We start from the raw sequence: 23,747 nt of genomic DNA, 5'->3' as shown, positions 1-23,747 counted from the left end.
GACAGGCTGAGCTTGCCATTTTCGATGTTTGTGTTGAATCACAATGATCTTAAATAAGCAGTATTTTCTGTGGCGATATTGTTTGGTGCCTGCTCTGCTAAAAGTGTGGCGAAAAGAATGCCTTTATCCTTATCCATGCTCCTATAAATGGGCTTGGCTCAGTGTACATGCTTCACTCAAGAGTAATGTGACCATTCTGCCCTTTGCAGGGTAGAAATGCCAAGGAGACAGGGGGCGGTCAAAGTTCAAGCACGCGGCATTTTCGCGGGTGCCAGGGTTGTCCGAGGACACGACTGGGACTGGGGCAACCAGGACGGTGCGTGCTTTTTCTGCCTGTCGTCATTCGAAATTTGAGAGACTCTGCGTGGGCCGGTTGATGTACTATCTGCTTGGGGCGAAAAGGGCTACTGCCATTCATACTGGGTCTAAGCGGCCCCTTGATTTAGCACCAAATTTTTATAACATACACAGTAGTAATAGGCCGGAGTCATTTGCGAAGTATGCTAGTAACAGATTGATTGCTGTTATAAAGGGCTTTAAATGGTAGCTGGAAGGTGCTGTTATCTAGACATCAAAATGAGATTTTTTTTTTATTTAAGTCAATTGAAGGTTTCTGACAGTAAATGAGCCCTTTTCTGCTGAACCAACATCAACTTAGCTAAAAAGAAGAGCCCGACAGTTGTCCTTTTACTATGAATAAAGATTACATTTAGTTGTATTCTGTGCAACTAACTGGTGGTTGACCACTTGGAACGTACAATTTGCTAAGCTTTTGATGCAAGTCAGCCATGTTTTGAATTGCATGATCATGGTCATGAACGTGTTATTGTGACTGCTGGGTGACTGAGCGAAGTGGTTGTGCAGGAGGCGAAGGCAAGGCCGGCACGGTGGCAGACGTGCGTGGTTGGGAGACTGAATCTGGAAGGAGTGTGGCGAGCGTGCGCTGGTCGTCTGGCTCCACAAACGTCTACCGGCTGGGGCACCTGGGAAAGGTTGACCTGAGGTGTATCCAGGACGTGCCGGGTCCCACATACTACCGGGACCACTTGCCTGTTCTCGGTGCGTTGGGAGCGTGCTCACAAAAAATGTTGCTGGCAGCAGTCAAGAGACTTTAGTGCAGCGCTTCGCTTCCCTTGGCACTGTTTCTTGAATCCTTTTTATGGCAGACAAAGCGATGAGCATAATAGCACTTTTTTTTTTTGCCAATTCTTGCCTTTGTGGTCTGGTTGGTGCACCTCGTTTTGAAGTCGAAAGCCACCTCTGAAGAGTGTTTAGAGTGAACTTTAAGTTTACATTTGATCGCAGAGAAGCACTTGGAGCTATGAGAGGGAGCATTAATGGAGTAATCGGAGATAATTTTAGCCACACGGTTTACTTTTCGGCACTGCTGTTCTTCCTCATTTCCCCCCATCAAACTACGCGCGAGGGGTTTAATTCCTCATTCACTATCGTGCAAAGTGGCGCAACATATCAGCGATGTGCCAACCTTTTGCATTAGAAGTCAAGCTGTGTTATCTGCCGGAACTGTTTGACTTGGCAAGAAGAAGCACAAACACTCTCGACTTGGTTGTGCACTCTATAGGTATGCCGTATACGGCTTATCAGCAGCACGTTTTCCAAGCTGCAGCTGAATGGGACAACAAGAGCTCATGCGTCAGTTACGTAACAACTTTGATGTGCCACCACTGTCAGTGATAACAGGCTGTTATCAAGATATCAGTTCCAGGAAGCGAGGTATGTTTGCCACGGGCTACGAATGCTGCACAGACGATTGACCTTTTCAAAGATGGCATGAGGCCACGGTCAGGTTCTGATTCTGCGTTGCGTGCACGCGGCGGCAATGCAGGCATGGGTTCTCAGTCGGACAGGGCCATTGTGACGCTGCATGGTGCTACGTCGGCCCAGTTGCAGCAGCGCTCGCCCTTCAGCGTTGGGGACCGGGTGGAAGTGCTCCTCGACATTGAGTCGCTGAAGATCATGCAGGACGGTCATGGAGGCTGGAATCCCAAGATGTCCGAGGTCTGCGTTGTTGATTTCAAGACACACTTTGGTTGCTGTGTGGTGCCCAAACTGTTAAAGGGACAGAACACTGGCCGAAATATGTAATGGGATTATGGTGAAAATGAAAATATCTTGCTTCGTGTCATATAGATTGAGTGGTACAGTATGCAAGAAACAAGGGTTTATAATTTTAATTTAGCACTGCAAGTCACATGAAAATGACTGATGTCACCTCGTGTCGAAACGCTGTAATTATAACTGTAGTAACCCACATGACCACATCTTGGGAAAACGTCACTAGTTCTCGTTAGATTCTTTGAAGAGTGCTCGCATTGTTTTATCATAGTTTGCACTCTCTTCTCTGCACCCGTCAGCAAAAACCAGCCTCCTTTCCCATAGCTTATGATGTGCTTTTCGCATTTGTCACTAGATGGTGCCACAGTATTTTGAAATTTTCGGGATGAAGTGATGACCATGGCCCACTAAAACTTCTATCGATGATGCGTACGTACATTCCTGTGCCGTAACACCCTTATGTCTTGAAACTAAACTTGGGGCTGCTGTGTACTAAAAAAATGTTTAATTACTGTCTGGCATCTGAAATTATATTAGTTTTCGGTACATCACTTTTGCTGACGTGTAGTCGTCATCGTGGTCGCTACTACGTAAGGTTTCCAGCATCAGACTACATAAAAATGGGTGTACTGATAGAAAAATTCTGTGTAAAATTTTCCTACACCATTTCTGGAAAAACTGCTACGGAGTTTACCACTCGAGATGGAAGCTTTACGTTGCGTCGAAAAAAACTTGGACGCTTAGAGGGCAGTGTTCTGTTCCTTTAAGCATCATAAAGCTACTACTTTTTTTTGTGATTTATGCAGTTTGTGTGTTTTAACTAAAGAGTTACTGTTTTTGTTTTTTTTTTGAGCTGCTTTTGAACTGTAGAAAAGACAAGGCAGTGTACTTTCAAGTTCCAAACAGTTTTCATTTGTTGTGGAACCAAAGCGTCAATAGCGTAGACCTTGTGGTTTACGCATTGTAGACGTGCATATTGAAAATATGATGGAAAAAAAAAAAAAGCCTTTTGTGTTCCAGTGACTCGTTTAAAGAAATTGTAATTGTGAATAAATTGTTCATTCTGTAAGATTTACTATATTGAGGGAAAAAATTTGCTTTTAGAAAACACTCCTGTCATCAATGTCTCTTTGTTTGCTAGAGCTGTGCAAAAAGGAAATGCATAGTAAAGCAGATTTGATGTTGACAGAATAAATTGGGCAAGAAAAAACTATTATCCGAGCTCTTCAAACAAAGTGGCAGGATTGTTGTTCTGATTCTCTCAACTATTCTACATGGAGACGTTATTCTGTTCAATCATGACAAGAGTACTACTGGACATGCATATGAATCTAATTCAACGCAATTGCAATTTTTTTTTTGTTCGTTATCTAGAGCATGTAAAGCATGACATGTCTTGATGGCATGATGATGTGGTGATGTCAGAAACTATGGCCAACCTAAGATTGCTGCCAATGCTACTTGGTACCAAGTGACAAGTATTTTGAATAAAACGCCTCTAGGCTGGAGTGCTAATCATGAAAGATGTTCAGGAAATGATAAACAAATTAGCTGAACAGATGTTACTTACTGGCACTACCTGCTGGCTTAAATTACAACTTTGAAAATGGGGTATGGGGTGTTTCAGGCCCTAAAAGCCTTGGTGAGGATAGGCCAGTAATTCATGTCTGGGGAAAAGTCAGTATCTCGGTCGGCGATGTCTGATTACATGCAGTAATGATGAATGGAAATTGAGGAAAGTTTCCAGATTAGAGTGAAGATCATGGTTGAAATAGTTGGAAATTTGGGTATTTAAAGTTCTGGCTGTGCAGAGCGTAAAAAACAAGGGAAAGAAATGATGGCATGATTGCCTTTGCCATTGTTGCTTAACTGATGAAAAAAAAAAAAAAAGATGTTTGGTTATGTTAGGTTGAGACAGAAAAGAAATGAAGCCGTGGTGTGTGCCTTTCAGGTGATTGGAAAGATAGGTACCGTTCATCGTGTGACAGAACGAGGGGACATCAGGGTCCAGTACGAGGGTTCCAATAACCGATGGACTTTTCATCCAGATGCGTTAACAAAGGTGGGTACCCTTATTGTTAGCACTAAGCACGCCTCAGTGAACTCAATCCTGAGTTTACTCCTTCTGTTTGTGAATTTGAAATGTGTTAAATATGGTGCATGTTAATACTGTTTTGCAGTCTTTATGAGCAGCAGTAAAATCTCGTTACAAGAGACACTCAAGGGACCTAAAAAAGATGTCTCTTGTAACCAAGGTCTCTTGTAACAAAATGCTTACCAGTTCATATGTGCGGCAGTTCAGATTCCCTTTGCTAAACTTTGTTCCATATCAGTGTCCTCTTTTGTTGCAATATGTCAGAACCGAGAAGGAGCTTCCTCTTGACTGGGAAGTCAAAATGTCCCCGTTGATTTAGCCACTGGCATCGCATTGCTCAAGAGAAGGCACTCCTTCTCGGTTCCTGACATATTGCAACAAAAGAGGACACTGATATGTAACGGAATTTAGTTGAGGGAATCTAAACTGCCGTATAGTATACGAGTTGGTACGAGTCAGCTGCATTGCATAGGCGTACCTGGGTTGTGTCTCTTCTAAATAGTGAAGAATTTACTTTAAGCCTACAAAAGTTGCCCTTAGTAACAGAGTGTTTCTTGTAACCATGTCTCGTGTAATGAAATTTTACCGTATAGAGATTGCCTTCGCTAAATTAAAAGCTAGGGAATGGAATAGCAAGGAACCGCTTTCCACTCCATGCTGGGCTGTTATTAAAATGAAAAACAAAACTGTCCTTCTGTCCTAATCCTAGGGGTGGAAATCAATGTAAACATGAAGTTATCGTTGTGGGCAGTTTAATACTGTCAGGTGCTGCTCGACGAAGCACTGCCATGTCACATTTAACATCCTATCCGCATCTGTTACGGGAGCCATGACAGTTACGCCTTATTTCGAGTGTGTCTGTTTTCTAATGTGCATGTTTTGCTGGCTACCTGGGGGACGTTGCCATGACTCGTTTTATTTTTTTTAATACTGTAACTTTTTGGGGCCCCTGTGATGTACGGTACTTCAAGTCTTGCTGCATTGCTCACGTTAGTCTTATGACTCGAGGATGTTTCATGTCATGCTCTCTGGTGGTGTCCAGGTGGTCATGTTTTCTGTGGGTGACATGGTGAGGATTTGCGATGACCTGCAGAAGCTGAAGGAGTGGCAAGTGGGTCACGGCGAGTACATAGACGCCATGAAAGGGGTGAGTAAGGAGGAGCATCTGGGCGTACGCTCTGCGCGTGCTAGGAAACCGTAACAATGCGAGACTTCTTTCTGTAAGCATGACATTACGTGCCGGTCAGTAATGCAGGAGAGTCAACGGCTGCTGTCGGGTTCAGCAGCTTCGATTTCAGTAACTTTTCTGTGAGGAAAAAAAAGCAAGTGCCTTGAATGACTTTTTTTTTTTTCTTTTTTTGTTTCGCTTGGTGACTTTATGTACCACAGTGGTCATTGCAGCAGCGTTTGCAGTAAAAATGACTTGGCATTTCCCTCTGGCATAGAGTACGCATTTTGTCGTCGTGCAGCCAAGCTGGTTAATAAAAATTATAATTTGAGCAGCATGTTCCGATTTACTCTAAACGTACCACTGGCATCCACTTTTTTCACTAGAGAAATGCTAGTGTCGGCTCTACGTGTGGGGCTTGTAGGAATTGTCCTCGCTTCGCAGTACAGGGAAGTGCAGAACTGGAAATAAGCGTCGTCTGCATTGCCATCTGTTTGGCCGCCTGCCAGGGAGAATGGAAATGTGCCTTCTGCTACAAGTGAATCGCAGTTTCCTGGAGCGCTGCTTTACCATAGCCTTGGTGTTGATTCTCTGCTGAATGTTTCTCCTCTCGGACTTTTTTTCTCCGAGTTCTTTTATTCCCCTTGCTGCCTTTTTTTTCTGTGCCGCTCTTTTGCGTAATTTTGTGGGAGCATTTCGTGGGCAGTGTTTAAGAACTCAGTCGAAGAGTTTGTGCTCATTGGTGGGCAGAACTTGGCCGTGACACTTCGCTGTGGGCCCATGCTATGGCCGTGTAAGAGGATGTCTGGATTGCCATGAGCCATGCGGAGTTTTGGTTGGCAACTGTGGGCAGCGCGGCTCAACAAAGGCAATGCTGTCTTCTTCTGTGCCAGTGCCTGGGCAAGTTGGGCAAAGTGGTCAAGTTGTACTCGGACGGCGACCTGCGGGTGAGCGTGGATGGCCAAACGTGGACATTCAACCCACTCTGCGTGGTTCCTGTGCCCGGGTCGGCCACGGAGATCAGCAACACCATGACTGCCAACACCCGTGAAGAGCATGCCAGTATGTCTTCGACCAGCTTCTGCTCCAGGGGCTGCTGCAATATATTTGAATCGAGAAATGAAAAAAAAATGCATCCTGACTTGCTGTAATGCAAATTTTCATGCGTGAATGTTTCTAGGGAACCTAGAAAAACTTCAAAATACATTTCTTTGGCAGATTTCTCCAAAGCAGACTTATTGTGTAGCATGACTCAGCTCTGTAATTAGTTTTTGCACCAGGCAGTGGTATTTCATGCGTTGTTATGCGGAGCGCATTACCTTTCATCTCTGTAGGTTTCTTGGGGAAAATGCAGCTGTATATAACAAATATGTCTTGAGTTCCCCAAGGGAAATAATTTGTGGTTTTACAGTCTGTTCAGCACAGATGTTGATCTAACCTCAGTATTATGGTCAGAATTCTGGATTCCAGCGAGAAGTTTATATACTTGGCAATAATAAGGTATAGATCTGAAAAATTGATACTATTTGGGTCGTTTCTTGGTCCTTAATACCAGTATCTCCTCTTAGCTGCTCTTCCCCTTGCAGGCTCCTACCACAGGGTATATATAGTGGCTTCGTCAGCAACGACTTAAGTGTTTGTGCCAGTGCTTTCAACTCGCTCGTTGTCCTGTGGCAGCTGTGAACCGCTCGGCTTACTCATTTACTGATGAGCACTGGCGGGCAGACACTGTGTGCTTAGAGCGCAATGTCGTATTAACATAACTATCTGTAAACCAAAGCATCAAGCAATTTTTTGAAAGGGTACTCTACTATCGATCATATCCATACTATCAACCAAGGGATAGAAAAATACTTTAATATAACTAGCCCCTATACATAGCATTCATGGATTACGAGAAAGCATTTGACTCGAAATGTCGGCACTCATGCAGGCATTGCGAAACTAGAGTGTAGATGAGCCATATGCAAAATTACTGAAAAATATACCGTATACACGCGTGTAATGGCCGCACTTTTTTTTCCCAAGATTGGGGTGAAAATCAGGGGGTGCGGCGATTACATGAAAAAAAAGACAGCAAGAAAAATTATTTGCCGTGGTACCTGCCTTTATTATTGTCAAAAAACTCCTCGTCCTCCTCCGAACTCATCGGGACTTCAGGCTCGTCCCCTGCAATCCCCTTGCTGCGTGCAATGTCTAGCGCTTTCATGCGCAACATCTCAGTCGAAACAGCAAAGCCATTGCGCCGCGTCTCCGTCACATACTCTTGAAGTGAGTCTTCAACTTCCGGAAACGTGCTCTGCTTCCCTCGGAAAGCGCGCCTCTGAACATTTGTTTTCCTGAGGGCATCTTCTTGGCAGCACCATTGCCGTACACATTTTTCGTCAACGCCGAACTTCTTTCGCGTAGTGAATCACTTTCAGCTTAAAGTGAGCGGTATAACTAACGTAGTTTCCCATCGAGGAAAAAGAAAATCTTCAGCTCACGAGCGCAGAACAAATCAGGGCAGCGATGCGTTCCGATTGCGAGATTGCACGTGATATGCTTCGGGTAATCGAGGAAATGAAGCAAACAGACTCGGATTGGATTGGATTTGCTGGCCTCACCCTTTGTAACGGGCGGGCATCGCTGCGGCTAGGAGTGCCCCCTTTGTAAAAGAGGTGGTGGCCGCCGCCCCCATGCTCGACTTTTTTTTTCCTCAAATATTTTGTTCTTAATTCTTATTGGCAATTCTACTTCTAACCTTACGCTTTATTTCGGCTTTCACTTGATTTTCGGGCCCCACTTGGCGGCAGTAACCACAAAACGTTTCGTATTTCTTGCACCGCACAGTAGACGGCACTGCCCAACTTCCTGAAACTCATGGTGCGGCATTAACTCAGGAAATTTTTTAAAAGCTTTTTTTCCCAATTTTCTTTCTAAAGTTCGGGGTGCGGCCATTGCATGCGTGCGGCCATTACACGCGTGTATACGGTATATAGTGGCTGCACAGCAACCATTGTTATGCATAAGGAATGTAATAAAATCCCCTTAAATAAAGGCGTTTGGCAAGAAGACACAATCATCCCAGTACTATTTATCACTTGCTTTGAGGAAGTATTCAGAGACTTGGAATGGGACCAGCTAGGGATAAGTGTTGATGGAGAATACTTCAGTAATCCGTGATTTGCTGATGACATTGGCTTGCTAAGTAATTCGGAGGATGAGCTGCAAAAAATGTTTAATGACTTAGACAGGAAAAGCAGAAAGGTGGGCTTAAAAATTAGGACAAAGGTAATGTTCGACAGCTTCGGGAAGGAACAGCAGTTCACACATTGGGAGTAATAGGTGAATACAGTATAAACGCATATAAGGGTCGCACTTTTTTTTTTCCAGATTTGAGGGGCAATTTCAGAGGTGTGACCCATACACGCGACACTCGAAAAAAAAAAAAAAGATTAAGTAAAAACAGACTAATTAGTGAATATGCGGTGTTTATTTTGCATTCAATTGTCAATCATGGAGTCTTCCGGCTCCAAACTGGCACTGTGCTCTGGTGCACGTTCACTCCACAATTCGTTGTCTTTAGTCCCGTCTAAACTCTTTGAAATCCCGGTCACTTTGAAACTCCGGGATAAACGTTAGCAGACACGGAGTTCCACGCGGACAAAATCCAGCCAAGCACAGTCGCGAGCGGTGCCCCCTTGAGTCGCCGGTTGGCGTCTAGTCGTGACTGCCGATTGCCATCCATTCAGAGTACTGCCTTCAAAATTCAACCTTAAAAAGCTGATTGACGCTGGCTTCTAGGTTTGCAGCATGCCGATGAGGCCGCCCGGTATGTCGGCCATGTCAGTGCGGATATTGCGCAGGTGTTGCTTAACTCTTGGAAAAACTCCTTTGGAAAAAGTAAACAGTGAAGTGCTTTTAAAAGTAGTGATTTCAGTTTGATGAAAAACAAGCAGTTAGTATATTATAGTTCACTTTGTACCTTGTGGTACTATTAAAGTAAGAGGGGGGGGGGGGGGGGGGGGGCAATTTTTAAAAGCAGAAGAAAAAACTGCCTACATTGAGGGTTGAACCTCAGCCCTTCATAAAATGAGGAAAAAAGTCTGTGCTTTGTACCAGTGAGGTGGAGTGATGCATTTTGTTTGTTTTTTTATAGTGGACTACTTCTGCACCTTTGGCTGCATTGACTGCTGTGTATGAAACGAAGTATAGTGGAAGTTGAGAACAAGTGCGAAGACAGCATAACCAATGGTCGCTAAGGGTTGCAGGGGACAGCAGAAGGTTAGGAAGTTTGCAGGGGTCAGGTGGATGCAGCTAGCACATGACCGGGTTAATTTGAGGAACATGGAAGAGGCCTTCACTCTGCAGTAGCTATAGTCCTGCTGCTGCTGATGATGATGACCTGTAAAGTGGCAGTTGGGCATGTTGTGTGAGAATGCACGTGCCTCTTTTCTCTGCAGATCCGTTGTTGAGTCACCTGCTAGCCGAACAGCAGAGTGACGCTGGCAGCATGGATCGACTGGTGCGGGATGCAGCTCAGGGCCACCTGGAAGTTGTCCGTGACCACCTTGCAAAGCATCCGGACAGGGTATGGCCACAGCATTGACGGTGCATGTGCACGGCTAGCTGCAGCAAAGAAAGATGGTTGCTTTGTATGCGATAATGATGGGCCTCGCCGCTGGGGTGCAGTAGTTTGGGTGCTCGACTGTTGTACCCAATGAAGCGCGATCGAATCCCGGCCACAGCGGCCGCTTTTCGATGGAGGCGAAAAGTAAGGTTCCCTTGCACTATGCGATGTCAGTGCAGGTTAAAGAAGCCCCAGGTGGTCGAAGTTTCCGGAGCCCTCCGTTACGCCATCTCTCATAGCCTGAGTCGGTTTGGGACGTTAAACCCCACAAACCAAACCAATCTAAAACCGATAATGACATCATGCCCCGGCACAGGAGCCAAGCTGAATATCAAAATCTTGAATTGAATACTGCTGATAAAATACAGTAAGCCCCTATACAGTGAACTTCCATGTTGCATATTCCTCGCTATCATAAAGTCTTTCAATTTCCAACGCTGCTCCCTTTCAAACGTCTGGTTTGATAACTTGCCGTGTAATAAACATACTGCAGTGGTTAAGCTTGATATAATGAGCTCGCTAAACCAGCTATGTCTTAAGCTATTGCCTAATTACTGGAAATTTAGCAGAAGCGTGCAAGTTTCATGGTGATAAAACACGAAATATCATGAGAGGAACGTCTATGATCACAGCTGATACAACGCACTGTATCAGCTGCTCACCAATGGCAGGTGTAAGTGACAAACACAGCATTGTCTGCTGCTCTCTCTTTTGGAACTTGGCACTGCAATAATTCGTGCTTGAGCAGTGAAAAATATTGGAGGGAAAAAAAAAAACGTGGGGTGAGTAATATATGCCCATTGCGGTCACGCGGTTGCTCTCGAGACTCCGGCGCCGATAGCTCTCGCGAGTCAGCAGTTGGAACAGCAGAGTACCAGCGGCGAAGAATTGGCAGTGGCAGGCAGACCAAGAAAAGGAGCATGCATGAAGATGCAGGCATCTCCTTGCCAAGCGGCTGAGTGGCCGTACGTGCTTTCGCCTAGCCTAGCCTAGTCATGGTGCCTAGAGAAGATTCTGACTTCTCCGCTACATCCCCTCTCCCCGCCTCTTTTGTAGTCGCTTCATGCGAGCCGCAGCGTAGGTGGAGGCTGCTGCAGCAGTCACTCCACGCCCTCAGCTTGATCTTGAAATGTTTCACTACATCTATAACTTCGGGTAAGGGGATTTACAGCAAACACTTTCAAGGTGGCGTTTTCTGCATTTAATTTTCATATTGATTTTCGTTCTGCATTTTCCTTGTGAGTTTTAACGCAAAACCTGCATTAACGCAGACCGGAATGTAACAAACAATCGCACATGTTTTACAATTTTGTTATTTAGCCTGGTTTAACTGTGGCAAGAAATGCTTAGTCTGTATTAGGGAGGTCTGAAATTCACATACTCCCACCACCATCCTTTCTTAAACAATGGAACTTGAAGCACTGCTTAAAGGTCCCCAGAAAGGGGTCACCAAGAAGGGTAAACAACGCCATAACGCTGATAGTTATTGAACCACCCATCATTCCCCCGCAAAAATTTTCGATCTAGCTTCTGCAACACCAGAGATATCGGCGATTAAAAATGACCCTTCCAATTTTCCCTCTCAACTCGTACGCCGAAGGGAGCCATAAAAAAAACAAAGAATACAAGCAAGTTCAAAGCTCCGCCCAGACATACGTCACTTCGACGAACTTCCGGTTGCCGCGTGCTCGCTCGCTGGCGTACTCCGCCAAACCCGCCCTCGCTTGCACACGCCTGAGGAGTTCGCCAGTTCGCGCAGCGACGGTTAGTGTAACCACGAACCCGTGGTTATCCTATGTTACACGGCGGACCAAACCATGGTTGCACCACTAACCGCGGTTACCGCAAAGCGAGCTTGACGACCTCGGTTTGCGTCGTTAACCGAGGTTATGACGGCGTCTGTTGACGGAAGCTACTCGTCGGCGCCCGAGTGCGCGAAACGTACGAGCGGGTCTGCTTCACAAAGTTATTCATTTGCCCACTGTATCACGTTTAAGGATCGATGTATAGATTATGGTGCCGCCCGACGTCTTTGATTACGGCCGACAGCGCAGCGACTGCGTACTGAAGCCTTGTCGTGCCTACAGTATCGTTTGAACGGCTTGTTGCTGAGCAGAACGCCAAAAAATACGCGGCCTTAGCTATGAAAGTACACGAGTTTGCAACGCTTGCAGCAGGGGATGCCGCGAGCAGGCTGAGGTACGTTACACAATTACCGCGGGGGTGAAACGTGCGAGCGCGGCGAACGCCAGCGCCGTGCGTGACCGTCCCGAGTCGTCGCTAGGCCTATTGTTTCGCTTCGAAGCCGCGGCGGTCGACGCTTTGGAACATGATCAACGCTGTCGTAAATCGTCTACTTATGAAACTGCCTTATAGTGATTCCTATCCTGCCATAGTAAAATAATTATAGGATTAACTCTGCCGACGCATTAATCGCAGAGCTAGTACGAGCAGATCGGATCAGTCGAAATGCACCAGCGGCAGCTGGCTTGAGCAGAAACTAGCTTGTATCACGGCTATCGCTCTTACCAGCAATTTGCTGCTGGTCAGCGATCCTCACGAGGGCTTCATACTTGGTATTCGGCTCAGTATTCCAGACGCCAACAAATTTTAGCACGCTTTATTTCGGACATCGGTGCTAACGATCCGCCGTGTGGTTCGCAAACGGTATGCGGGAGGAGGGGCCACAGCGGCGATGTTTACGGCGGTCAAGGAGGTGCTGCCATCGTGCGGTGCTTGACCGTGCTGTTGACACCTCGTCTGACGACACTCCGATACTCCTGAAACCACGTTATATAAATAAGATATTTGTAAATGCAGCTTCGTTCTGCCGATCCCTGCGTCACTTCGGTTGTTGCACTTAATGGGCAATGACCACCTAACCGATAAGGGCGGCGAGCTGTAACAGCCCGCACAGAGTTCGAGCAGTGCACGAGCAGACGACTTTCGCAGCTACCGGAAGTGTGTTCGTGACGTCATGGTTGCAGTGACCACAGCAAATGGCAGCTTCTAGCAAGCCTTGCCAGTCAACCGACCCGTGACGTCACGGGATTAGGAAATAGTTCCATGCGACACCGCCAAGAGACATTCCCTCTGCCCGCAAATTTCAAAAAACGCTGTTTTTAAAAATTAATAATAAATCGCTGGCTTTGTTCCAAGGAGTTATACTTTGCGTTAATGCTCAAAAGGATGTGTTCTACACACTGAACATGTTTATCAGTGGTTTCTTGGGGGCCGTTTCCGTGGACCTTTAACATGCCCGATGACAACTCGGCACAAAGAGCACGCACACCTTAGTGGGAAGCATTCCAGTGAGGCCGACGAAGAACGTTCAAGTGTGTCAAGCACGCATATTCAGTGGACGAATTATATGTTAATAATGGGCCTCATTACACAGCCTCATGCAGCACATAGCATTCACAAATGAAGCACAGAGTAAATTTGCTTCAGTTTTTTACCACTGGACTTTCCACTGGCCTTGTGCACTAAGCCAGCAGCTTTGGGCACAGGCAGGCAGTGTGGGTGCCTGTGTACACCCTCTCTCAAATTTAGTTTTTACACCCTTTCTGTAAAGGGTGTACACCCTTTGTCAAAAATCTAGAGCCCTATAGGTTTGCTAAGCTGTGCAGTGGGGCTGCTGTAGCATTCATGAAAATCTTACCTTCAAAACAGTTACAGTATACCAGAGGTGCATTGCAAATTGCAATGTGTGGCTCAGGAGCAGACTTCTTGGGATTCACGCTTTTGATAAAGGGTGTACATGTTACAAGTCAGCTTTGTGGATTTTCTGGGCATGAAGTTTGCTTAACGTTAATCGCTGTGCTACAAGAAAGGCTCCAAACTGTAATAGTTTGGCATTGTATAGAAATTAGCAGAATTTGCCGAAGTGGTAAGAGGCAGCAGTCTGAATTAATATTGGAGTAGTGCACTTTGAAGCAAGAGAAATTTTTTTCGCAATGGCAAGCACTGTACTGAAGCATTCTCGAACTTGTCTAACTTTCCTTGCTCATGTCGATTATACTGGTTCCCAGTAGTTTACTGGCACTCACCCCGGCAGGCATGCTTTGCAGCTACTTTTTCATTTCCATTGTTGCCTAACTTGTGTGTTCTGTGTGCGCTCCAAGCTGAGCTGTTCGGGATTTGCAAACTATCATTACAAATGAATCCATACAATTTAAATGTGTATGCCCTGTTGTAAGAGCTAGGGTGTAAGTACATGAAGGCAAATGGAAGAGAATCTCATATGAATGGGTATAGTGTTGTTCCTCTGATATATTTGTTGTGTAGGTAAAAAAAAATGTCATTATTCTGGGATGAAATTACATGTAATGCACCCCTACTGATTTCATTGTCTATTTAAAGTCGACCCTATGTTTTAAGTGCTCCTTTAAGGGACCCTGGAAGGATACCTATGGTCATATTATAATGCAGAAAATATAAGGGATGTTCTTGGTGAATGTTTTGACTCAAATTTAAAAGCACTACATGAAAACCGTAAGTTGCAACGGAAGGGTACCAGGCTACCTGGCCACACCCAAGTGACATGGGCGGGGCAGTTCTGCACTGGCATTTGTTGGGTTGAGAGGGATGAAGAAGAACATCAGTTCTGATCGCTGACGTCTCCAATGTCGAGGAAGCTAGCTTAAAGATTTTGGCATTATCGTCAAGAGCCGACGGAGCACCACTTGTTTGTGCACATTTTATAGTTGTAGTAAATATACGTTTCTATGATCCCTCTAAAAGATGTGGCAGTGGCTGTGTTAAGCGCAGCAGTTATGGTGGATGAAATGGGCTGTCCCTTCCACGCAGGTGAATCAGAAGAGTTCTGGCAAGACAGCCCTGCAGGTATCCAGCCACCAGGGGCATCGAGAAATCGTGGAGTTACTGCTTCAGTGTGGTGCCGTTGTTGATGCTCAGGATGACGATGGCGACACGGCGTTACACTATGCCGCGTTTGGGTGAGCTCTCATACACAGTGACAGGTGTACCACGTGCAATACCACAGGGCTAGCAGGATGCCACCTCTATGCTTCTGGCCTCGGGCGCTCGTACCGGTAATTAGTGTACCAATAATCAACTTTAAGAGCTACATGTGAGCGAAAAAGGGAGTGACGTGACGAGGCGGCTCGGCGAAAGCAATCATCGTTTGCTTCGTCACCTACTGGGAAAAATATATATGCTCGCGACAGTGCGGAACCAACAGCAACACCAAATGATGACGACGCTGTGTTGCTGGCATAGTGCATCGCAAAACTATTTGTAAACGCAACAAGTCATAACAGTAATAAGAATTGAAGTATTCTGCGATAACAATGTGCAAAATAAAATGAATTTACAACACACCGTATTCAATTTGAGCCGTATAACATTGTTAACTTGCGCTATACAAGTAGTCATGTGACTTTTTTTTTCTTCGTTGTGAATACACGTTTGTGGAATCCTTGGCCGTTCGCCATTGTTCGTACAAAATTTATGCGATTCACAATCACAATGCAACACTTAAGAAAAATGTGTGCGAAATGAGTGGCAGTGGCGTACGCTGAGTGTACATGCTATTGGCTGATCGCACATGCACTTCCAAGCGAAGAGCGACATTTTTTATTTTGGCAGATCCAAGCAACGAGCGAAGTGCACGGACATTTCTGTTTGGTCGAACACTTTGCGTGACGCTTGCTGTTGTCGCGCTCACGTGAGGTTTTGCGTACATGGAACTCGGTCTTTATGCTGTGGGCTGTGCCTAGGCTGCGCATACTGTAGCAGCGGTGAAGAGAGTTTTGACAGACCCGCACCACAGTAGGGGAGCTGGAAACCGGGTCGGATGTTGTTGGCTTTTCCCAACAGATGGCGTCACATATCCTCGTGCACAATTCCTGCTAGCTCATGATTGCACCAAGAATTTGAAATTTTTCCTTCTGTGGCCCGTTTATATCGAGTTGGGCTCAATTGTCTCTGTTCTGCGCACCGCAGCAACCAGCCAGCAATTATGGAGATCCTGCTGAAGGCGGGGGCCAACATCAACGCAATCAACAGGGCCAAGTGCACTGCGCTGCACGTGGCGGTCAACAAGCAGCACACCAACTGCATACGGGTCCTCCTCAAGTTTCGAAGCATCCTCAACATCAACATACAGGTGAGCAGTGCAGTCTCTTCATTACATCATCATCCTCGTGTCCTCATCCTGCCTGTGAAGAACTGCGTGTTCATAAGTACAGGATGGCAGTGGAGCTTGGGGGGCAAATCACGGGTAACTTTCCAAGACGAACTGCTTACTACTGGATAAACCTGTGCTTGCATTTCATATAGAAGTGTAGGCGGCAGTGAGACGAAAGAAGTGATGCGCTTAGTTTTCTTTTCTTTTTTTTTTTTTATACGTCTTACGAGAGTACCTCCTAAGCATGAGGGCAGTATGGCTACAAATAGAACAGAGTTTAATTTCATGTGAAAAACCAACGGCTTGCATGAACGTGGCATCATCTTCTGCTGTGTGTCTTTTAAAAGGCAATAGATGAGAAATGCGCGCGACAGTCAAGCACTGCAAAACCGCACACATTGCACTTCCAGTTCTTGCCACCGCTGCTTCGTGCTTCGCGTTGCACAGTTCTCGGAATGTTCAGCCGTTCCTTCTCTTTCCTATTTCTTGCTGCACTTTTACTCTTTTACTTTTTTGAATGGACAGCGCTGCCTCATTCCCATGTCTGTAGACAGCTTTACTTTTCCTTTTTTTTTTTCCTATGAGTTGCATGCTTTCCCTCACGACTCCAAGGCCTATGTAAAGTTGGCTTTTCCTGGGCAATCGTCTTGTTCTATTTATTTTCTAGGTGACAGCTGTTCATGCCTTAGCCCTGTACACAAAAAGAGTAAACTGAAAGAACCAGTGACTACAAAACAAATGATATGGGTTAGTAAAGGTGACAAAATAGAAAATTTAAAACAATGTTTCATTGTTGTCTCAAGTCAAGCTCCAGATAACTAGTAGGAAACTTGACGTTTAGAAAGTAAGTGTCAAAGAAAACGATTTCTTTGGCCAAATGCAGATGGCTGAGCAGTTAGTTCGGAACAAAGGCAAGCACATGAATAAAAGGCAGCGAGAAGATTAGTGCATATATAGTTTCAGAACACAATGCACTGTTTGATCACACAGTTCCCTTCTCTCTTTTCTTTTTGGGGGCCGGGGATTGAAAATCTTTTAGAGTTTCTGTGTGGGTGAAGCTTATTAAAGGGTGACTTTGTGCGATTTCGAAGACGCACCAGACTTTCTTTGTTCACTGGGCCTCACTTAGGTATATACTATATATTGCTCTGGTTAATAATGCAGGACACATTTGGAGACACGGCACTACATGATGCAATTGGCAAAGATAGTGTGGAGATTATAGACCTGCTGATCAGCGTGCCGGAAATAGACTTCTCTCTGAAGAACAAGCGGGGTTTCAACGTTCTACACCACGCAGCGCTGAAGGGCAACAATTTGTGAGTCTTGGTTGCATTGTGTCTCTTCCTTCCTTTTGTATTTTACAACTTTTGTTTGCTTCTTGTATGGTATTAAGCTGGGCAACAAAAGCACAAATATAGTACTTGTACAGTCGAACCCGGATATATCGAACTCGGAGGGCATCGCGAAATATTTCGATATATCAATAATTCGATATACAGAAATCGGCTTGTGACGGCACTTACGATGCGAAAAAATGATACTGTATTTGTCGCGTAATCAACCCACTCGCATAATGAACCCACCTTCTACTTCTGCACAGAGAATTTGAAAAAAAAAAAAAAATGCGTTAAGGCCAGCTCGCTCACATGCAAGCGATCTCAGCGACGAGCGGCAGCAACAGAGTGAAAAATTTCAAACTTGTTGGAACTGCGTCCCTCTCGCTGCTCGAGCCACCACCGCGGCAGCTCAAAACAAGGTTTCCACGTCGCCGCGGCAGAAATCGCGAGCGTAGCGTTTTCGCTCGCATGTCCATGGCGCGCGTCACTCCGTTTCAGTCCTCTCATCCACAGCACATTTCTTGGCAGCGTGCCAAGATGCTGCGCAGCGATAACGTCGGGGTGCGTTTATCTTTTGATAGCTCCTGCGGTGGCGGGGAGCGAACTTGGCAGGGTGCCCGTGATGGCTTGATTGCATAAGCCTGGTTCGATTTATCACGCCGCGCTTGGGGCGGGCGTCATGATCGCAGCAGCTGATTCATACATGCAAGAATAAACGACTCCCGCAAAAAAAAAAAAATCAAAGCTGCCGCTTTTTAACGTCAGCAGGCGCCATAGAGGGTTCGCAACACACGCTGGAGAAAGCGTCCGACGCCTGTCTGAAAACGGGCTGAGCTGGCTTGGCGCATGCGTAGCGCGAGCTGAAGGAGAGAGATAGCTCAGCAAAAGGATGGGCACACCCACGCACATGGCTTGCAAACGTCACGTGCTGGTGCGCGGGAAGCAATAACTGCAGATGCGCGCGCCTTCGGGGAATGGGCGCGGCGCTGCCCAGACCAGCTGTCGCGAAACTGTCCCCTCTCATTCCTTCTGCGCGTGGCTTGAAAACGTCACACGGCAAACGGCCAAGGGTGATGCGATCGTCTTTGGGGAAGGCACACTTTCCAGTGTGTGGTGCGGAGTTCGATATATCGAACGACCGGTGAAATTAAGTTCGATATATGACGCGGCTTTCCTATACTTTAACATGGGATTTTCAAGGGGATATTCTGCGAGTTCGATATAACCAAAATTCGATATATCCGGGTTCGATATAACCGGGTTCGACTGTAGTAGTGTTAAAGTTGAGCTTTCTTGTTGTTTTTTTAGCCCTTTTAGAATTGGCATTTGTGACCAGTGTTTTTTTTTGTTTGTTTGTTTTTTTACTGAGGTCATTGCAAGAACCATTCAGATATGCCTTCTGCTCTTTAGCGTTTCTTGCCCATTATTTTTATTTTGAGCTTCATTTGTGAACTTCATAAAAGGAAGGCCAGAAGTGGGCTATACCGCATAAGGAAGAACTACAGTGGAACCCCGTTCATACGTTTTTCACGAGACTGGGAAAAGAAAAAACGTAACAGCCGGGAAAACGCAACAGTGAGAAAAGTTCTAAAAATGAATGAAGACAGTGCAGCTCTGACTTCAAACTATTTATTGAGCTTAAAAATGAAAAACCTTGCTTAAAAAATTGAGAATAGTGGATTGCTGTTTCTTTCGCTCGCTGGATAGCGCCACGCATTTCTCTGTAGCCTGGAAGGCCACATTGGTGTCAGTGTCGCTTTGAGGTGCGACATACTTGCGGAGGAGGTCCAGAGCCGTGACGGCTTCTCCAAAGCTTGGTTCTGTCAACTCCTCGGAATCGTGCAACTCGTGCTCCTCGTCATCGCAGTCAGCGCCTTCACTCGTGATCTAATTCGCAATGATCTCGGCAATGCTCTGGCACTCTGACGTCATGATGGCAGCATCCATGGCGACATAGTCATTATATGTGACTCCAGGGGCACCCAGCTCATTCATAGCCTCAGCTAGCTCTTGATCACAATATACTTCAGACTCTTCAGCCTTCATAGCAGTTTCCATTTTCCCGTTTATGCGGAAGCCACACAGAGCGAAGCATTGCTGTGCAGTTGACGCGCCCACTGCAGTCCACGCTGAAGCGATGTAGTGCATAGCGTCAAGTACTGAAATAGTCGTTGGTAGCTGTCCGCGATCAATATGCCTGAGACAGCTCTTCACAATGCATTTCCAGTAGGCATGCTTTAGGTTCTTTATGATGCCGGCATCCAACGGCTGCAAATGACTTGTAGTGTTAGGTGGGAAGAACACAAGCTTCATGTTGTGAAGAAACTGCGGATCTCTCGGGTGGGCAGCATAGTTGTCCAGAAAAAGGAGGCCATTTCTGCACTGGGAACCCGTCTTGTTGTCAGAGAACTAAAAAATTTTTCGAACAAAGAACACGTCATCCATGCACGACTGTTGCTTTTTTTTGTGACATGGCAGCAAGCGAGTGTTCTTCAAGCACTGTGGGTACTGATAATTTCCATTTATCTATGACTTAGCTTTTCCGAGCCGTACATGTTACAACAAAGCAGCACCGTCAATCGGTCTTTGCTGCATGTGCCTCCATGGCATGCTTTGCCTTTCAGGCTTAATGACTTTGATGGTTGCACCCCGGAGAAAAGGCCCGTTTCGTCCGCGTTATAAATGTCAATAGGCTTGTACCCCTCAATTGTAGCCTACAGTGTGGTCTTTCAATCGTCGACTGTTTCTAAGTTGACACTTGCTGCTTCTTCACTTAACATTTTATAAACGATGCTGTGCCTCTTCCGAAAACGGTCGATCAAGCCGTTCGACGCCGCGAAATCTGTGATGCCCCAATCTGTCAGCTATGTCCATCGCCTTCGCACGCAGAATGCTCCCGTCGAAATTGACACCGGCAGCGCAAGCTTGCACCAGGTGAGAAGAACCTTGAGGTTTGCATACTTGGCGCTACGAGCCTGCTTAGCCTTCGGGCCGAAAAGCCTGGCTTTCCCTTCTATTTTGGCATGCTTCGAGATGATGCTGTTAAGCATAGAGGGTGGTAGACCAAGGTCTTTTGCAATACCCACTCTCTTCCGCGCTGGCTGCCTGTTGACTGCGTTCAGTATGGCTAGCTTTTCCTCAGGGGGAAACACCTTCCACTTGTGCGACGCCATTGACGCCATCAAAGCACGACAAAGATGTTACTTTGACTGTTCGACTGGTTTGACTGTGGAAGAAAAAAATATGGGTTTGAGGCTATGGTGGCATAACAAGTTGATGGTATGGCCATCTAGTGCCAGCCTCTCCGACTCGCGGCTTCTTGCCGCCAGCTCCGTAGCCAAGCCTGGCCAAGACTCATCAAAAGTTAAAATGGCGGCTGGCACGCGTTGCTCGGGCCGAGCCAGGTTGCGAATAATCATGGGGGAACATTTCTCAATACTTTGCATCCTATAGAAGCTATGCCGGGACCGGATGAAAACGTCTTGACAGCCAGGAAAATGCAGCAGTAAGGAACGTAACAGGGGGGTTCTACTGTAGTTTGTTCAATGATTGAACGAATCACTGACCAGAACCCTTTTTCCAAGAATTTTGCCTTGGGAGAGCCGAGCACTGGGCAGGCAAAATTTGAATTCTCGAACTTGTGAATTTAGCCAGCTTTACACTGAACTAGGAATTTTAACCCCTCCCCCCCCCCCCCCCCCACACACACACATACACACACACTTTTTTTTTTGCTTAAAGAGACACGTTTTCTCATTGATATGTCCAACTGACAGCTTGTACCTCATTGCCGTCAATCGTTTAGCTGTTCTGATCAACTGACTAGAGGTTTTGAGTTTGACCATCAACATCTCATCCGTGGACATTGCATCCCACTCCTTTTCTTTAGCCCTTCCCCTTTTTTTTTACTAGTACGCCAGTCTTGAAGCATTTCCTCTATAGTTTCTCTCCTTATTGTCAATTGCTGATGTAGATCTGTTGCTCTGCTTTAAAGGAAAACTGGCTGTGCGCAAAGTAACAGTGCTTCCGAGTTGCTGTGTTGTCTTGATGTGCTGCTGTATTTGCTTTTTTTTTTCCTGCGTCAATGAATATGTCCCTGCATTTGTTACCTAGTGCAACAGAGAAGCTGTTGTCCAGAACGCGGCAAATTGTTGACATCAAGAAGGACGATGGGTTTGCCGCACTGCACCTAGCTGCTCTGAACGGCCACTTCTCGGTGGTGGAGACCTTGCTGACACAGGTAGCCCCAGTTACTATCAGTTACTAGTTACAGATTGTTATCAAATAATTGAAAGTAGTATTCGAATTCCAAGCTCTAATTGGTTTTAAAGCTGCTTGTGATAAATATTATTTGTTTAAAAATTGTGTACTCCTAAATGTTTCAGATCTTTGATCTTTATAAGCGTCGTGCTCTTTCTTTTCTTCCTGAACAGGGCCAGTGTGACGTGGACGTGCGTAACAACCGCAAGCAGACACCGCTGCTACTGGCCGTCAGTCAGGGTCAGTGTGGCATTGTCGAGCTGCTCATTGGCATGGGGGCCAACCTTGACGCGCAAGACGAGGACGGTGACACCGCTCTGCATTTGGCCCTGCTGAAGCGGCAGGCGCTGCAAATGCCCGCCGACGCCAGCGAGGCACCTGCCACAGCTTTGGTTCGTTCCTCTTCGCTCGTGACTTGCCATGAACCACAGCCACTTTTGTACAGTCTCTTTCAATATGAAAGGGAACAACCAGTTTCTACTAGACAAATGTTTAACCCAAAAGCCTTGCTTGTGGTGAAAATCGCGTGGGCAAGATTTGTCCACAAGATTCCACATGATATCGGTGGGATTCTGTCTAACCTCTAAGAAAAATAGTCATGGTCAGTGATGGTTAAACATTTTGTTTGATGGTGATAGTGACAATTAATGATGACGATGATCAATGGCAATGATGATGTCAGTGACAATGATGACATTAGTGATGACAATGGCAATAATTATGACAGTGCGGTTGTGTCTGGCAGTCTCTCTCCAGAGAGAGAGAGGGAGACTCTCTTTCTCTGTTGAGGAATCGGAGGTGTTCTTAGGGTAGCAGCAGGGCAGCCAAAAGGCTTTCCGCTTGCTGCACACAAATTAAGTGCTCCCCTCAATATTAAGGCGAAAGCCTTTAATGGCTCATACTCGCTGCCATGATCCTGTCCGTCCGGCCTCAGTCATGTCACACCTTAACTAGTACTAATGGCTAACTAGTCACTAACTAGTACTAACTGATGGCTAACTAGTCATTAATTAGTACTAATTAGTCATCAGTCATGACTGACTATGACATCATCACTTGATGACATCATCGGCCGTAATGTCATGACCAGATGTGTCGTCATCATGACGCCACATCCGGTCATGCCGTTACTAGACAGTTCACGCATATACGAAGCTGATCCCACCGGGCGTCCAATCTAGGCATTCGTATGGCGCCTTTCATTTGGCGCTTCCTCAACGCCGCACCACACAGCATATAGAAGTAAATGCAGTACAGCAGGCATCAGCGGAGTTTCAAATTGGTTTTTACAGGAAAGAAAAGAAGCAGTATCTGTCACAATTCTCCGCGGACATCTGAACCGAGTTGTTAGGAAAAGGAGGAAGGTGGCAGTGAAAGAAGAGAGAGGGGCTGTAGTGGAGGTCTACGGACCACTGCTATAAAGGCTTTCGCCTCATCGCTCTTGAGTTGACCAAAGTGCCCCCTAGCATTTTTTTTATTTTTTAGCTAGAGTTGAAAGTGACTTTTGAATATGTTAAATGCCAAAAGGAAAACTATGCAGAGAACATGAAAAAGTGCTCGTCACTCATAACTATAGAGTAATAATTAATTAAATGAATGCTCAAACTTCGTTCCCTTTCATTTTGAGGTGTGAGGGGGGGATGCAATGAACTCTTGTTAAATAGAGCTCGCCTGAATCAAGCATCCACTTCATTTGAACTGCCATTTTAGGTTCTATCAGTGTCTTGTCTAAAAAGGATCCCCTTAATTTATACTCTGTATAGTTTGTAAAGGAAAAAGGGAGGGAGATGAGTCACTATAACGCAGCCAACGTGGGTAGGATGGGAGTCAACCCTGATCAGCTATGACCTTGAGGACCACCGAGCCTTCATGGAAAATGTGAGGGTGGCAGCCTTAGCCTGCAGAACACAGGTATTAGAGAATTAATGCTATTGTCTGCTCAAATAATAGGGAAAAAAAACTTCAGAAATTAATTTTTTGTTACAAGTAGGTACTATAAGGTGTAAGGAATGCAATGCTGGAAGCATATTTGTTTTTTATTTTCA

The 23,747-nt window shown here is 45.8% G+C and overlaps 1 protein-coding gene across 2 annotated transcripts in view; it reads left to right on the top strand.

Moving 5' to 3' along the window:
* mib2 (E3 ubiquitin-protein ligase mind bomb 2) overlaps positions 1 to 23,747 on the top strand; it is a 47,306-nt gene that overhangs the window by 11,805 nt on the left and 11,754 nt on the right. For both annotated transcript variants that reach the window (XM_084598532.1, XM_084598531.1), the window contains exons 4-15: positions 210 to 316; positions 865 to 1,059; positions 1,847 to 2,019; positions 4,028 to 4,138; positions 5,214 to 5,318; positions 6,233 to 6,401; positions 9,785 to 9,912; positions 14,761 to 14,909; positions 15,919 to 16,081; positions 17,267 to 17,421; positions 21,556 to 21,682; positions 21,876 to 22,094. In XM_084598532.1, coding sequence (XP_084454658.1) covers positions 210 to 316; positions 865 to 1,059; positions 1,847 to 2,019; positions 4,028 to 4,138; positions 5,214 to 5,318; positions 6,233 to 6,401; positions 9,785 to 9,912; positions 14,761 to 14,909; positions 15,919 to 16,081; positions 17,267 to 17,421; positions 21,556 to 21,682; positions 21,876 to 22,094 — 1,801 coding nt within the window. The remainder of the gene's footprint in view (positions 1 to 209; positions 317 to 864; positions 1,060 to 1,846; positions 2,020 to 4,027; positions 4,139 to 5,213; positions 5,319 to 6,232; positions 6,402 to 9,784; positions 9,913 to 14,760; positions 14,910 to 15,918; positions 16,082 to 17,266; positions 17,422 to 21,555; positions 21,683 to 21,875; positions 22,095 to 23,747) is intronic.

Source organism: Amblyomma maculatum, chromosome 3, assembly GCF_055883805.1.
Source record: "Amblyomma maculatum isolate TAMU_Amacu chromosome 3, ASM5588380v1, whole genome shotgun sequence".
NCBI classification, from domain to species: Eukaryota; Metazoa; Arthropoda; class Arachnida; order Ixodida; family Ixodidae; genus Amblyomma; species Amblyomma maculatum.
This window is presented reverse-complemented; position numbering and strand designations above follow the sequence as displayed.